Here is a 17,531-nt window from a genome sequence, read left to right as displayed (position 1 = left end):
GACAAAATTATCATTTGGCTTGAAAATCCTGAGATGAACTCAGGGGTTTTGGATTAACTCCTGTCTATATTAAATTATTTCTTTYACAATTTTCTCTTTTTTAYTSCCACAATCTCTTGCAAAAGGATGAATTGTATTTTAGTCTGATTTAAAAAAAAACAGGAAGGATGAAAGGTGAAATTTAATATTAACCTTCATTGCATATTCTGCTCACAATTAAATAAAAAATAATCTAAACAAATGATAGAATTCAAATTACCATGAAGAATATCCAGGCTGGAATAAGCATTACCACAGCAGCAGCACTTGTGTAGAATTGAAGYTCTGGGGCTCTAGAAAGGAGAAGAAATTAGGAATTATTAAATTATTAAAGAAATATTAGAAGTTTCCTCTCTCAAAGCAAAGACTGGTTTGCTTTCAGGGACTGAAGTTAAAAGGTACAAAAGACCAAAAGTAGGTTTTTATTTCAGGGTAAAASCCACAAATATTGTTAAAGGTGGTTTTTAGCTCAAGAATTCACTCCTGGTTTAAATTTTATGGTTAAAAAGTTGTTTTGTGCACACCCAGCAATGTGAARGGTGGGTGCTGATGGCAGAATAAGGAGTGATTTCTGTGAAAATGTTATTTTTTTGGGGTTTGCTGGGAGCTGGAGCTGATTCTGAAACTGAGGTGGGAGCTCAGGAGTTTTCTTTCTGTGATAAAATGATTGACGTGATCAAATTTACACTTTCTGGTGCAATAAAATGATAAATATTTGATTTCCTTGCATTATTTCCTTATATATTCCCAATAAAACCAAACCTGAAATAATCAGAATACTTACGAAAATCTGTATTTGTCTCCACTGAGAAGTTTTTTGGAAAAGACGTTTTGCAAACTGGAAAAGAAGAATTAAAAAATAAAAAATAAAAGCTGTATTTTAATTAGGACAAATCAATCAATCCTGTTTCTCTCAGATGGGTAAACAGATTTTCTACAAGTATAGAAAAGAGTTTGGTCTAATGAAGTTTTATTATTTCATCTCAATTATGTCCTTAGATATGAGGGAAAAAATAAATAATTTGTTAAAAATGCTTTTTCAATACCAACTTTTAAGTGCATTGTGCAGAATTGAAACCATATGAAACTATTTTCTTCCATCTACCAGTGGAATTATAAATATAATTATATAATATAATAAAGGTTTATTATAACAATAATAAAGTGTATTAAATTATCATTTATAATAAATACAATCATTGTTATAATAAATAATTATATTATGTAAATATACTAAATATTATATTCATATATAAATAATTGTAAGAAATAGTAATTCATTATAATAGGATACTATCATAATAATAGTATTATTTATTATAATTCTTAATAATAATAAATTTATTTATAATATTCTTTAAGAAATAAAACAAAATATTGTTATTTCTTAAAGAATATATAAAAGAATACAGATATGTATGTAAAAAATATAAAGAATAAATAAAATATCAGTTAATTTATATTGAATTGAGATATAAAATAAAGATATAATTTTAATATATAGATGAATAGCTTGTAATTTACAAACAGAAATAAACAATGTGTTTGTTGAGCCTCAGGGCCTCACCAGTCCATGATGTTGGTGGACAGTGCTGCAGAGAAGCCCAGGATGTTGAAGCTGATCTCGGTGGCCGTGCACAGYGCCAGCCCTCCCATCACGGGGATCAGGGACAGATTCACCAACAGCCCTGCAAAGGGACAATTCCATTGCAACCACTGCACCCAGCACTGGGGCTTTGAAAGAATTTCAGTACTGAACAGCAAAACAGGACCACACTGAACTTCAATGATTCAAAGGCACAGTAATATTTTGTTGACAGAAAAATAACAACAATCCCCTTACCCCAAACCCTTTTTAATCCTGTATACTCATTGTTTTCAGACTGATTCTTCCAGCTGTGTTTATTCTATTTCCATATTTATAAATCTATTTTAATATCTATATTCTGATTCTTGTATTTATATTTCTTTCTTATTTATTTCTATGAATTACCTTTAAATATTTATAAATACATTTGTAGTATGCTTATATATTTATATCTTTATTATACATTTATAGATATTATATACATTTATATATATTTAAATATACTTATATACATCTATATATATATTTATATGCATTTTTAGATTTATATTTCTATCATAGATTTATATATATTGTATACACTTACATATATTTAAATATATATTTTTATTTATATACATATCTATTTATCCCTTTATTATACATTTATACATATTATAGATATAATACATATGTATAATTTATATATATAATATATATAATACATATGTATAATTTTATGTATTACATATATATTATTACATACATATATATTATATATATATAACTAAACATATAATAGACATGTATGAATATATGTATATATATGTATATATATATACATTTATATGTATAAATATATAAAATATATAAAGTTTTAAATTAATATTTTAAAGGCCTTTGCTTTCTTTGGCAAAGGCCATTAAAAATATGATAAATATATATAATAAATATTTTAAAAATACATTTCTTTAAAAAAAAATCAATCAAGAGAGAGTAATGAAATGTCCTTTCAGGACTCACCAGTGTATTCCCCCAAAATCATCCGGGACATGATGACAGTGAAAATTGGAGCAGAACTTTTCACCGTTTCTGCAAACGAAACCGCCACGTTCTTCAAGCTGACCAGGCCCAGGACCACTGTTGCAAATCTGCAAATCATCAAAAGAAATTAATAAAATCTGCAGGGATAAATTACTGGACTAGAAGAAATTAAAATAACTATTTAAGAGCTACTTGTGGACACCCAGCATAACAAGAGTTGCACTGTAATTTCTCCTGCACCTGCAAGGTCGGAGCTWTTTTTTTCAGCTTTGGCTAAAACTTTATTTATTTAAAGCAAATAAAGGCACCCTTGGGCAATTGTGCAATTTCTTTGGCTGTAGAGTGGATTTCCAGACCACAAAGTTTGTTTTTTAACATACTCYAAGGTTCAAAAGAGCATTTTTCTAAGCCAAAGTTTTCAACAGGCTCAGCTGGAAAAGCGAAAATCTTCTGAGAAACAGTAATTCACCACAGAAATTTGATCTGCAGTTATCTATTTTTAGTGTACATTAGATATGCCACCTAACTRCCACAATTTAAACAGCAAAATTAATTTAATTTATTATTTATTGGATTATTCTTATCAGTTTTGCAGAGTAGAGGAAACAAACCTATGTATTTTTATTCCCTCCTAGACCACAAAGTGATACTATCCCAGCAGCMAGCAAATATTGATGTTTTAAAAGATAAATATGAATAGCCTGGATCACTTCTGAGATAAAGGATGGTAAATATTAAAGCACTGAACAAACATCAGTCTCAGAAGGGAGCAGAAGAAAGCAAAGAGTGCTGTAAAAAAAAGGTAAACRTGATGGGAAGGTAAGGAAGCCAAAAAAATTGACATCTGAGAAAAGGAACGACAGAAAATAAGCAAAAAAAATTGATATCTGGGTGCCCATTATTATTTATAATGAGTGCCCATTATTATTTTTATATGTATTATATATATATATAATATTTAAAATATAAAAACATATATATATATATATATATATATATATATATATTTAATTTATAGATTATCCTGGGATGATTCTGGAGGGGAAGGGTGAATACTCCAAACAGCTTCTCACCAAGAATGAAAAGGCAGAGAGCCATGAAAATGGACCTTTTGTTAAAAAACCCCAAATTTTAGCCTAGGAACAATTAGCCCCGATAATTTACCTCATTAATCCAACGAAGAGCATGATCATGATGAAGTTGGGGGGGTAGGAGATGCGGGTTTTGTGCTGGTACAGACAGCACGGGACAAACATTTTGATGCAGCCAATGAAGGTGGTGGAGAGCATTTGAACAGCACCTGAAGRAGGGTGAGAGTGGAAAAAAATCAGATCAGAATATAAAAACACATCACTGTGAGGATATTTCTTACACAAACTTCAGTGCAGTTTGGAAATCACTGTTTGGATTTTATATATTTTATAAATTATAAATAACGTATTTTATTAACAGTAAAAAAATATATTTGAAATATTTTRTTCTCACAAAAGCTCTTTACTTCTGCATCCGTCAGCAAGACAGCACAATAAACCAAGTGTTTATACCTGGTTCATGGATAAACTGCCCTTTGTTTGGTTTGCCCCTTAAGAAGTAAAAAAAAATAGAACTAAAATGATCACTGGACAATTGGGATCATCAAATGCAACTTTTGCACTGGACAGTGTGATGGTCTTGCAGACCATCAACAACTTACTCAAAACTTTGCTTTTTTTAAACCTTTCAACACAAAACCAAAAAAAATCACAGGCTTTTTCCTCCCTTAAAGCTCCTCTACATGCAAAGTTTCATCATTCAGTGAGTGGAGGAATGGACTGTGTCAGAAACCACTTAAAAGGCCGAAATCCCAAATTCCCAGCCCCAAGATCCCTCCCCACACCTTCCAACCAGGTCTTTCTCACTTCAGTTCAACCATTCCCTCCCTCAGCTTTATATGGGATGATCTGGTATTTTAGGATCATGGAATATCCTGAGCTGGAAGGATCATCCAGCCCAATTTTTATCCCTGCACAGACCCCAAAACAATGATTTGGAATCGTTGCCCAAATGTTTCTGGAGCTCTGGCAGGTTTKGGGGCTCCCATTCCAGTAAAATAAATCAGACAATCCCTCCCTGAAATTCAGGTGGAAGGAAAAGCAGGGTACCTAGCATGCTGGGCTCCCCCTCCAGCAAGGAAAGAATGTATTTGTTAAGGAAAAGAGTGCAAAAGCTGAARAAAAACCACAAAGTGAGGTAGATGAGGGCGTGGGAATTCCAGATGCCCAGGTCAGACTCGATGACCGTGGTCTCAGTGATGGTGATTTTCAGGACGTTCTCCTCGGGCAAACTGTCACTGCGAGCGATCACAAATTTCTCACTCCTGTTAGTGAAAAGTGAACCCAGCTGGAACAGGGATTTCCCTTTGGGCTTCTCCTCCAGAGGGGGAGGATTTGGGGGCTCTGGGGTGGGGGCAGTGGTCACGGCTGCCATGGTGAGGTGAGGAATTGAAAATTTGTCCTTCGTGCAAAGCGACGCTTTCCAAATGACGAYGTCGTTGTGTGATTAATGCTTCATCTCCCAGCCTGGGAAACTCTGCTTGGTCCTCCAAAGAACATCTTGCACCAATATAAACTCCACAGGCTTCTTCATGGGGGCTGTTCCATGTTTTCTGCCTAARAGGGGAAAAAAARGGAAAAATATGTGACGTTTTACATCCCTGATGCAGCAAAGATGGCACAATTCACCTGCACTTTATCAAAGATAAAGACTCATCTTTCAGGGCTTTGAAACACTCTGTAGTTTTTCAGGCTGGATTTTGAGCTCCTCCTATCTTAATATCAAGATTAAGCACCAAGAATTTATCCCAGACAAGAGACTTCATGTGTTTTTAAGTTTTTTCTCCTCTAAAGCACCTCAACACAGCCTTTCCAATTGGAACTAACTCCTCTTCTGCAGATTCTGCAGTGACTTTGATCTCAGTCTGTGTTTAAAACTTCCTAACGCAGCAAATCCAAGCAGGAGCCTCTACTCTGAGTACTGATTAACCTGTTATCAACCTGAGTCAAAGAGAGCAATCAGTAATCAATCAACAATCAATAACTCCCACTAATTCACTTGGTATATGTATCCAGGTGAAAAAAACAGGAAAGCATATCCAAGAGCTTTCCACAGTGGTTATCTATTTAATTACTTATTTAATTACTGATTTAATGTGAATAAAATCCTTCCTCATTCAGCCATACCTTGCAATTCAATATGGGCACTTGCACTGATTCTTAAAGCCTTTTTACCAGACTTGGCAGCAAAAGGCTGCCAAATCATTGGCAACTGAAGCTTTTTTTTTCTTTTACAAATGACACAAAATGTGGCAGATTACAGTAGGAGAGAAGAGAGAACAACAAAACCACCCTGAGATCTTCACTCCTCTCATAACCAATGAYAAGAGAAATACAAGAGTTGTAACAAGAGCTACTTCACCCGCCCTGGTTTAGTGAACAACTCACACTATTTTCTTTTTCAATATTTGATTTTTCGTACTTTTTGAATGTCCAATGTGGCATCTCAAATAAATCACAGAGGTACTGTGTGAGTTTGAATATCTCGTGTCAGTCTCAGTCTCCGACACAGCAGCTACTTGACAGAGAAATTTTCCATTCTTCACATTCTCTAGTTATTACAGCCATGCACTGAGGATTTCCATCCCTGTTCCCTTATCTCTTTCCATTTTTCCAGGAATTAATGCCAGCAGCACAATACCACCACAGTCACATTAAACCATGTATTTGTGGTAACCCAGTTTAACACAAAACTTCGAAAAAAGATGGACATTCTCCAAGAGAATTTGTTAAGAAAAATGGATTCTTGACTCCTCCTCCTTTTTCAGGTCTTTTAAAAAACACCCCTCTACATTCAAAAGAGTTAATTATGGCAGCTTTTTGGACACATTTTCTGTTTGAACAACTTAATTAAAGCCAAGACCAATTAAGCACAAAGCCCCACCCTCAGCAGCGCTGCGATATCAGATTTGATATCGCCGATTCCACACATGGCAGGAAGCAGAACAGCAAATAAGAACAAAATACTCCCCYAAATTACTGACCTGCTGGCTTAAATCAACTGGAAAGCCTAAATGGGCTGAAAGAGTTGTCCATCTGGAACTAATTGAGTCTTCCTCCCTCAAGGCCAACCAGCAGCTGATGTTTACCAACAGATGAAAACGTGGCAGTGGTTGGCAGTTGTTTCTCTTGGATTCCACACAAAGACTCAATCTTCCAGCTCAACAGCACCAGCAGCCTGCAGTGCTTCTCTCACACTCCTTGTGTCTTCTCCAACCTTGAACTACACCAGCAGTAGCGAAGTATTAAGCTGGAAAAAATAGCCACAACGAATTTATAAAGACGGCTTTACACAAAAAGAAAACTAAAGCTCAAATATGTTGCRAGGGTTTGGGAAGCTAAGGCTGATCTGACAGTGAAAAAACAGAGCTTTGTGTCCGTGACCCTTCATCTGTCACACAAAAGGTCACCCAAATATCGCTCCCAACGCAGTGAATATACAAAAATCAGCACCCTGAGCAAGCTGTGAATATTAACACTGCTTCACCAACGGCATCGAGAGCATACAAACACAATAAATAAAACAGCAGAACCATTCACAGATCCCATCCAGAGAAGATGCTGCAATAGCTCAGCACTTTGTGGCACTCCGGCTGTATTTCTCCTCAATCACTCGCAGAACCTTCCCTCCGCATTCCGAACCGGCTCCTTCCCTGCAGGCCAGGAGCATCCCCCACACCGGAGCGGGGTTCGGAGCCCTCCAAGGGAGCACCGCAGCCGTTCTGACCCGGCCCCCGGTGCTCCTCAGCACMGCCATCCCCCTGCCCAGGCCCRGCCAGCGATCCTCCTCTGCAGCCGYTCCCATCCCATCCCTCCTGCTTCCCTCCGTCCYCCGGCCGGCACCTGAGCGCTCCCCGCTCCGGTAGCACCGGGCTGAGGCCGCCCATCCCATCCCCTCCCCGAGCCGGCCGGGGAGGCGGGTCCGGCCGCGCACCGCCCCGCCGGGGCTGGACGGGCACCGCGGAGCCCAGCGCCGGGCTCACCCCTTTGTCCCCGTTCGTTTCCCCCGTCGCGGGGAGGCCATTTTACCAAAACCACGAGGAAATGAAGCAAAAAGGGGGTTACAGGGCACGCACAGCCGGGTGGAACCGCGCAGAGCCCCGCCGGGCGCTTCGCTGAGGGCCGCCCCTCCATGGAGGCGGGCGGGATGCCCGAGGGGACCCCCGGGGCGGAGGGGCGGGAGCGCGGCGGCCCCGCCGCCCGGGAGGATCCCACAGAACGCTTCCCGCCGCTGCCGGGGAAGTGACGTCCCCGCCGGTCCCCCGGAAGAGCTGCCGGGACCCCTCCGCAGCCATGTAGGGCCCGCAGCCGGGGCGGGACGCGCGGCCGCCGCCATGGACGGCAGGTACGGGCGGGCCGGGACGGGCCGCACCACGCGCGGCGCGGGGGGGGCTCCCCACGCTCCACCTGCGCCTCACCTGGAGGCGCCTATGACGGGGATGGGGGGGGTGCGGGCTGTTCCCCCCCGCTGTGGGGGTGGTACGGCCCCGTGACGGTCCCGTTGTTTCTCCCGCAGCGGCGCCGCGGCCCCGGCGGGGCCGAACCTGCCCAACCTCACCCCGCGGCACCGGCAGCTCATCCCCACGCCCTGCGGYCCCGTGAGTACATCCGTGCTGGCGTGGGCAGGTTACCGCTGTCCTCYGCCTCGCTCTGCCCCGGGGGGAATGGAAAAACGGGTCTGAAATCCTTGTCCGGAGTCAGGTGGATTAGGGAGTGCAGGTGCTCACTCGCCGAGGCTTGTCACAGCCGGGCGTTCTTCTGACAGAATCACGAAATCGTGGAATATCTTGAGCTGGAAGGAATTACCCAGTCTAGCTCCTGATCCTGCACAGACACCCCCAAATCCCACCCTGAGCATCCCTGGCAGCGCTGTCCAAACTCACCTGGAGCTCTCAGGGCCGTGCCTGTGCCCTGGGCAGTGCCCAGCACCCTCTGGGGGAAAAACCTTTCCCTAAAATCCGCCCTAATCCACCCTGGTAGATCTCCAGCCCTTCCATGGGTCCTGTCCCTGTCACAGGGAGCAGGGATCGGAGCTGTCCCTCAGGAGGTGCTGCGGCCTTGAGGTGTCCCCTCAGTGTCCCCTCAATTTACCCTCAGTGTCCCCTCAGTCTCCCCTCAATTTCTCCTCAGTCTCCCCTCAGTGTCCCCTCAATGTCCCCTCAGTGTCCCATCAATTTCCCCTCAGTCTCCCCTCAGTGTCCCCTCAGTGTCCCCTCAATGTCCCCTCAATTTCCCCTCAGTGTCCCCTCAATTTCCCCTCAATTTCCCCTCAGTCTCCCCTCAGTGTCCCCTCAATTTCCCCTCAATTTCCTCTCAGTGTCCCCTTAGTCTCCCCTCAGTCTCCCCTCAGTGTCCCCTCAATTTCCCCTCACTGTCCCCTTAGTCTCCCCTCAATTTCCCCTCAGTGTCCCCTCAATTTCCCCTCAGTGTCCCCTCAATTTCCCCTCAGTGTCCCCTCAGTCTCCCCTCAATTTCCCCTCAGTGTCCCCTCAGTGTCCCCTCAGTGTCCCCTCAATTTCCCCTCAGTGTCCCCTCAGTGTCCCCTCAGTCTCCCCTCAGATTCCCCTCAGACTCCTCTCCTCCAGCTGAACAAACCAAATGTTAAATTCCTGTGAGGATGTTGCTTCACTGGAGGTATTTTAATAAAAGGAAATAAGGATCTCTCTTTACTGAGAACACTCACCCTGTCTTTACAATTTTCTAAAACTTAGAGTCTGKGAAAATGTTATTTCTGTGCTGTGACAGGTGTGTATATGGGCACTGGCAGTCTCCAATGGATTATAACACCGTGGCCTTGTGAGGCACAAAGACAGGCTGGAGGTATAAACCTGGATAATCTAGGCTGAGATTAATTAGAAAATAAAGTTAGGCTTGTCCCTTCCTCAGCAGTTTCAATTCAATTGTAGGGTTTCTCTTCCTTTTCCCAAAGTTAACCCTGGACTGTCTCATTTACCCTGCTCGCCTCCATGTGTTTTTTAGGAACAACAATGAGTTTATTCTGCATGATGTGTTGAAATATTTTTTCCCTTTACAGATAAAACCATGTTCAGAGCTCTCATTCCCTGTGAAGATCTACTTTTGTGTCACTATTTTGTCCCTGCTGAGTGTCATAGGCCTGACCATAGAGACACTGGTCCGCCAGACTGAGGAGGATTTCACCATTTCCTTCATTCAACTGGTTGGAGTTGGTAAGAAACACTGTCTGGATGTAGTAAATAATGAAAATAATAATGAAAATAATGAAGATTGTGATGATAATTTAATTATAATAATTATTAATAATTTAGTGATCAAGAAGCAACTGAAGTTTCCTGTGTAAGAGATACTGAATGTTCAGCTATGCCAGCAAAATTCTCCCATTCCTATTTTAATGTCTTTGCTATAATATGCTGAGAATTCAGKTGTCCACACTCCAAACTTCCTTCCTTGGGTATTTCTGATTAGAGCTTCAGTAGCAACTTCTTGGATCCATTTGTATTAAATAGAAATTAACATGAAAATAATAAAACTGAGGATTTCAGGAAATTTCATGTGCATGTGCCACCTCTGCAAAAAGCTTAATGACCAAAAAAGAGGTTATTTTCAAATTTGTACTGATTTCTTTCGATTTAGCAGCTGAGTTTGCAAAACAAGGAAATACTATCTTAAGTCTCTCAGGTCTTCCTGAGGTCATAAGGATGTCAGAAAATCACATGATTCACTTTGTAATTTGCTTTTTTCCTTTTTCTCACTCCCTGTTAAAGGGCAKTGGAAAAGGAAGTCCATTCACTGAAGGTTTGTTTAGAGACACTGAAGTTATTATTTCATTTGAAAATTTGTACCACACTATCCCAAATTTGGATAATTTGATGTGTGGAATCAAGGAAGCAGCACTCTGGAAAAAAGAAATTCATTGTCACTTTGGCTGTGGTAAGAAAACACTGCCATTTTGAGAGTGTTGCTTCACAAATAATCTAAAAATCAGACTAATTATCTCATTTCTTGTGTGCTAAACACTGTGGGGAGTATTTTAATTATCTGATTGAAGCTTTTGGGTAAGAACAAAGACGCTCCTGACCGAGGAGCCTCAGGGACACTTTGATCCCTCCACTTTGGCCTGTGGCTCCAGCATGCTGTAAGTTTTGCCCCAGTTTGACCTGGCACTGACATTCCCTCTCCTCCCCAGTGTTCTGTGTGTATTATGTGAGCAGGGGGATCCTGCAGGAGAACCGCCAGGAGCTCATTGTCTTCGTGCTCTCCATCCTGCTGGTGATGTTCCGCTCCATCATCAACTTCACCGTGCTCCCTGCTGAGCAGAAGCCCAAACTCCTGGTCAGTCTCCTGCTTTTAATCAACTTTTCATCAGCTTTTCCTTCCTCCACAGCTTGGGTTTGGAAATCCATCATTTTCAAAGTCAAGAGCTGTGGTAACACAGATTATATTWTATATATATATATATWTTTTWWWYWTWMAWWWWWMWWWWKWWYWWYTATTATYACTGATAACAGAGTCAGGGTGAATTTTTCCTACTGAACAACAAAATGTGCMCACCCACAATTGCAAATCTTCTCTGAGCTGTTCTCTGAGTTTCCTTAGGCAGCATCCAAAAATAACATAAATATCAAAGAATTATTTCTGCAGAATATATCCTGCACTTCACCCTCACTGCTTCAGATTTCCCTCTGGCAAATGTTTGGCCTGAAGTCACATAAATCTAACTTGTGGATAGAACTGGAATCCCCAATCTATAGGCAAGGCCACAGCCATTGCCCCAGTGCTCATAAATGWGTTTTTATGAGGAAAAAGGAAACARAAAGATACAATGCTGCACTCCAGATTATCTTGTTTGCATTTCATAGCAGTAAAAAATAATAAAATACTGTATTTTAGGCCTTCCTGAGTTCTGTAGTTAAAAATTATTCTTCAACAGGAGAGGTGGCAGCCAAGCAAGGGAGATGGGGCAAAGCAGCCTTTCCAATTCAGTTGATTTGTCAATTTGACATTTAGTTAAACACAKTTATTTGCAGCAAATTGGGTTGTTAGGGTCAATAAGGAATAGGCATCAAAGAAATGCAGGTTTCTTTTAAGATGTACAGTGTAAATATTAAACAAGAACTTCAAAGTAAAAGCCTGGTTTAAATGGGAAAAATTCTATTAAGTAGTTTTTTTACTACTCAAACTGTAACTTGGGTTACTGTAACTCTGTTTTCTGAGCCAGAATTATTTCCAGTTATAAATATTTTCATATCAATGTAATAGTGAAGGTTTTGCCACTTGAGCCATCCTTAAAGCAGCAGACATTCAGTGTGAATGCCAGCAAAGTGGATACAGACAAAAACCCATGTTTTATGGAATTTTGCAAGTCCAGCATTTGGAATAATGCACTGTCCCAGCTGCARTCAGTGGGAATGGTTGGTTTGCTCAAACAGGMAGCTCAGAACCACAATCTRTGTTAGGATTTTGTTGCTCCTGTCRTTATTTCCAKYTGGATTCCCTGTTGTGGCCTGGCCATTGCCATCCCTGTTTCTGTCCCCTGCAGGCCCGTTTCGTGCTGATCCTGCTGGTGGGCTCCTTCGATGTGATCTGTGCCATCATCCTCATCCAGAGCCAGTCCATGATGGCATTCCGGGTGGGAGGTGCCCTGGAGAGCCTCCARTCCCAGTACTTCATGCTCAACCTCTGCTTTTCCATGCTCACTTTTGACCTGCAGGCACAGGTACAGAGCTCTGACCCCCAGATCCCCTTTTTCCCTTTTATTGATAATATCCTGGACTGWGTTATCAACTTCCAAGAGCAATCCTCTATCAAACTTTTATTAATATTAACTTAATAATAGTTGTATCTCCAGGTGTTTGCTCAGCTTAGCTAAAATCTATAAAAACAAATCAAAATATATTTTATCRTTGTCCTGCACAAAAGGAGAACTGAAACTTATTTTTGGAATGTTTATCCCTAAAAAAACCAATTGCTTCCAGGAGCTCTGACCCACCTATGGCCTCCTAAATGAAGAAGGGTTATTCCTGCACATCTCCCACTTTGCAGTGACTCCTGCACTTGAGGAGATGAKACTGGGGTGGGAGAGGGGAACCTGAGCAACAGGGCAGTGAGACAGAAAATGAAGTTACAGATRGGGGAAATGAACCCAAGATCTGTTACCTCCCTAACTACCCCTCATTTCTATTTATTGCTGCATTATTTAAGCTTTATCTGCTCCTCCTGTTCTTTTTGCTTGCTGTTACACAGGAAAGAACCTCTGTCCTTGTTTCCCATTCCATGAGGAATAATTTCAGCTTTTAGGCCCATGCCCAACTTGCTGTTTGCAGGGAGTTTGTGGCAGATATTTTTTGGTGGGGCTGCCTGGTTTCCAAACAACGATTTCACTGAATTTTGCCTCCCCAGCTGTGCCTGTGCATCCTGCTGATCAGCCTGCACGAGGTCACCCTGCTGCACAACGTCATCTCAGCCACRGGCGTGGTGTGGGGCTGCCTCAAGGTCACCGTGGGCATCATTGCAGTGAGTGTCCAGCTGCAGGGACACCCAGGGACAAAAAACCCCTGGCACTGCACATCCTCACCCTCAGGGCTTCCCACAGGCTGAGGGGAGGGAGCCACGATGGAGGAAATCAAAGCTCCAGCAATARCAAAGCCAGGTTTTGTCTAAATTTGTGTCTGAACTGAGCACACGGGGCGAAACAAGGTCACATTGTCACTATTTCATTCTGAGGGACCTTGTTTCAGTCCTTGATCACCAATGAAACCTGGAAGATCACACTGKGTTCAATATTTCTGCCTCTCTTCCAAGGCTGGGTGAAACTGGGAGCAATCTTCCAAATTATTACAGTGATACAGACACAGTGAGGCCTTTATTAATATTAATAATGGGCATATTTCCAGGTGTTTGCCATAGGGAAGCTTAATTAAAAAATCTTAGGAATCCACACCAAAAAGATGAAGGATCCTTTTATTTGGGCCATCTTCTTCAAAGCTCAGGTTAACCTAAAGATTTGTGAATTTGAAATGTCRTTTTTCATGTCAGCCTGAACTTCCTCTGAAATCTTGAGCCTCTGTTCCAAGAACGATTGCAGAATCAGGGCTAAAGTMCATCAGATAAGTGAGTTTTTTATTACCAGGAAGGAGTTGAGGGGTTTTTTGGGGGTGGATGTTGTTTTAGGCTCCTGGGCTGTTTGCTTTAGTCGTTCACACAAATTCCTGACAGCTGAAATGCAGCTTCCTATGTGTTTTGTTGGCTTTCCTTGCTAAAACTTTTAAAATAAATCAATAATTCAGGCAACAGGTCAACATTCTGACCATTGAAGGATCAGTTTTGGGTTTTGGGGGGAATCTGGTGCTGATCAGATGCATCAAATCCAATCCTAACATTTCTCTCATSCCCAGTGACTCAGCTGCTTTTGTTGCCTTTGCTCAGACCTGCCCTCCCAGCTCAGGGCTGCTCAGTCCCTTTCTTCTTTCCCAAGTCCCAGGGGGAATTGTGAAATTCAATTCTCTGGGCACTTAAATCCTCCTGCTTCTCCCACATTTCAGTCCTCAGTCACTGCACTGCTGTGCAGTAAAAAGAAAGGTGGAGAAAAAGTTATGRGAAGCTTTCAGTCTGTTAATAATGAAAATGTTTCAGAGAAAAATGTGAGTGTACCCAGAGAAAAGGGGAATCACCACTCCTGAGGCTGAATTTCCTGCTAAAAACCATAAATGGAGAAGGCAAGGGGAGAGCAAAGCTCAGACTGAGAGCTCAGCTTAACCAACACTTGGAATGCTATGAATATTCAACTGTATGTAGCTTTTTTTGTGTGTAGCAATGACTTACAGAGCTGTGTCTCATCTTCTTTTGCAGATTTTAAAAGAGCTGAAAGCTCTGGTGTGGGTTTTTCTGATTCAGAACGTGCCTGAGGTGGTTTATCTCATCTACCTGCTCTACACGGTAAGGGAGGAAGGCTGGGGGTCTCATCCTCATCCTCCTCAGCCCCCAAGGGTGCTGCCTCACCCTTTCCCTGCAGCTCCTGCTGCATTCAAAGAGAGCAGCAGGCACATCCTGGCTCTTCAGGATCAACTTTTCAGGACAGGGACTGTGTCAAGCTGCTCTTGAACTGATCAGAGGGAGAGGCTCTGGAAATCCCTGCAAAGAATGATGAGGGAAAGATGAAACAAAATCTTGTACAAGACACACAACTCCTCAAAAATGCCTCCCCTTTTTCATAGGAGCTTCAAGTGGTGCCAGAGCATTTGACCAGGGCTCTGTTGTTTTATTTTAAGGAATTTCTTAGGCAGCAGTCCCAGCTGTCAGTTCTGATTTAGCCAAAACAAGGCAGTGCAAGCCCAACAAGCTCCAGTTTGGGGCAGATTTTTGGCTCTGGAACTGAGATAAAGCCTTTATCAGTGGGCACCTCCCATGAGATGTGTGAGAGGAGGGTAAGGGGAAATCAGGCTGGAATTCTGGAATGCTGAGAATGGCCAATGTTCCTCCTCCTGCACATCCCAGACACTGCCAGAGCCAGGGTCAGAGCCACCCACAGCCTCRGGGTTCCATTTATCAAAAAAAGCAAATAAATCAGGCTCTTCCCATTATTCCAGGCCAGATGGAGCTGGCAGAGCACAGCAGGACCCCACTCTGTACATCAAATCATCAGAAAGCTCAGATGGTTTCAAAGTGACCACTTGGGTTTGTGCTTTTTTCCCAATTACCATCTCTGACACTTCTTGAGCTCCAAAAGTAACCAGTTACCAAATAAAAAAGTATTTGATATTCAGTTATCAAATAACTGAATATTCCACTTAGGAAACCTCTCAGCAGCTTCAAAACAGTGATAAAAACAATTACTGCAGATTCTGATGAATGAGAAATCCCAAAAGCTCTCTGGATATTCTCCAAAATATCCCAAAATCCATCTGRTTTTGACCAAACCAATATTCTATTTTACAAAATGTACAAACCAAGCATTAATGAACACACTTTCATTGTGATTTATGGCTTCTTTCACAAATCCAGTGTTCTGGCTTCAAGCTGGCAGCAGTTTTTTGGTTTTTTTTTTAGCTGAGTTTCACATCTCCCTTTTCCTGCAGGTGATCAAGGAGTGGGGCAAAGGCAATTCTTACACCCTGGAGGCCGCTTTCATCACMGGCTCCTGCATTTCTGTCGCAATCAAATCCGTTCTGTTCTGGGCTCTGGTTCAYGTCTACCGCAGCTTCGGGCAGGGGCTGAGGGAGAGAAGTAAGTACCCCAAAAATTGACTGGGAGAGAAGTGTGTACCCCAAAAATGGACTGGGAGGGAAGTAAATAGCTCAAAAATCCACTGGGAGAGGAGTGTGTACCCCAAAAATTGACTGGGAGAGAAGTGTGTACCCCAAAACTTGACTGGGAGACAAGTAAGTACTGCAAAAAAATGACTGAGAGGGAAGTAAGGACCCCAAAAATTGACTGGGAGGGAAACAAGTACCCCAAAAATTCACTGGGAAAGAAGTAAGGACCTGAAACATTCACTGGGAAGGTTGGAGGCTGTTCACAGTCAGTGAAATAAGGAAAATCCTTAGGGATTTGTCGCAGTAAAAGGCAGATCCCCAGTGACATTGAGCAGTTCTGCAGCCTCAAAATCACTGGGCTGCCAAAGCTCAGGAGCTGGGTGGAACAATTTGTTTTTTCCTTGAAAGCTGCTGCCACCTGAGTAAGAACTACTGCTGTCCAGAAAATCAAACCTGTGTGAACAAATCTGATATTTGTGATTTTTCTGTCCTGTTGTGTAATAGAGACAATAAAGGGACCTGGAGAGCCACTGGGACACCCCCCAGCCCTTCTGTCACAAGGAACACTGAGCCATTCCAGTGGTGCTGACTGAATTCCCTCTGTGCTTTCTGTTTTTCCTCCCCCAGTGTTTTCTTCCTATGGAAGGATCGACTCCTGAGCCCTCCCCCTGGAGTGGGGTCACACCAGGGAGCTCCTGACCAAGGACCTGCCTTCAGGGTGGACAGGATTTCAAGGACAGAGGCTCAGGAAGATGTCACACATTTCCTGGAGCACTGCAGGTGGGCCAGATTTCAAAGAGCAAAAATGTGCTCTAGAAATTGCCAGGTGATCCTCTCACTCCTGTGAGTTCTGCTAAAAGGACAAAGCATCTTTCACTCCTCCTTTTCCTGCTGCTGCTTTGGATGGAGCCACAGGGGGTTCACAGGTGGGAACTCCTGATGAACAAAGACAATGGGTCACTTCCCCAGAATGGAGAAGGGTCAGGAAGATGTCACACATTTCCTGGAGCACTGCAGGTGTAAAAAGTAAAACATGCTGGGGAAATTGCCAGGTGATCCCCTCACTCCTGTGAGTTCTGCCAGGACAAAGCATTTTCACTCCTGTTGCTGCTGCTGCTTTGGGTGGAGCCACAGGGGGCTCACCGTTGCCTGTGATCAGAAATGTTGCTCCTGTCAATGCTTTTTGCCTGGATAAGCACAAATATCACGAAGGAAATTTGCACTTCCATCGTCTGTACCCCAGCCTGGAAGTGGATTGTGCTGCCATCATTTCTGCTGAGCAGGTCTGAATTGTTCTGGTGACAGTTGTGTCCCCTGGCTGGGGCTCTTCTCCCTCCTCTGGCTGCAGAATATTTCAATTTTTTTTTTAATTTTTAACCCCAGCTACACATGGAAGCTCCTCGCTGTAAGTTCACCCCTCCCTCAGTGTAAYCATGGTGCCATTTCATCCTGGGGGGACTGTTAAAACAAAGCCTTTAACAGTGTAATTTAAAAGTTTGCTATTTTATTGACTGGAACCTTTAACTACTGGCTATTTTTTAATAAAGTATAAGCACAGTT

At 42.3% G+C, this 17,531-nt stretch overlaps 2 protein-coding genes across 2 annotated transcripts; one reads left to right on the top strand and one right to left on the bottom strand.

Moving 5' to 3' along the window:
* Window positions 1–232: 232 nt before the first annotated feature.
* SLC35E2B (solute carrier family 35 member E2B) lies at window positions 233–7,824 on the bottom strand. The gene is given in 8 exon segments (XM_057386480.1): window positions 233–332; window positions 824–877; window positions 1,607–1,727; window positions 2,630–2,757; window positions 3,815–3,950; window positions 4,792–5,298; window positions 6,726–6,991; window positions 7,771–7,824. Coding segments are annotated over 6 exon segments (864 nt in total). The 5' UTR covers window positions 5,117–5,298; window positions 6,726–6,991; window positions 7,771–7,824.
* On the top strand, window positions 7,682–17,531 carry LOC130585834 (uncharacterized). Its single transcript, XM_057386482.1, has 9 exons — window positions 7,682–8,086; window positions 8,258–8,339; window positions 9,776–9,929; window positions 10,907–11,052; window positions 12,260–12,436; window positions 13,120–13,233; window positions 14,569–14,655; window positions 15,795–15,942; window positions 16,599–17,531. The coding sequence occupies exons 1-9, from the start codon at window positions 8,076–8,078 to the stop codon at window positions 16,628–16,630; spliced, it is 951 nt and encodes a 316-aa protein (XP_057242465.1). The 5' UTR covers window positions 7,682–8,075; the 3' UTR covers window positions 16,631–17,531.

This window comes from Malurus melanocephalus, unplaced genomic scaffold (genome assembly GCF_030028575.1).
Source record: "Malurus melanocephalus ecotype Western Australia unplaced genomic scaffold, MMel_1.1 scaffold_972, whole genome shotgun sequence".
Lineage (NCBI taxonomy): Eukaryota > Metazoa > Chordata > Aves > Passeriformes > Maluridae > Malurus > Malurus melanocephalus.
This window is presented reverse-complemented; position numbering and strand designations above follow the sequence as displayed.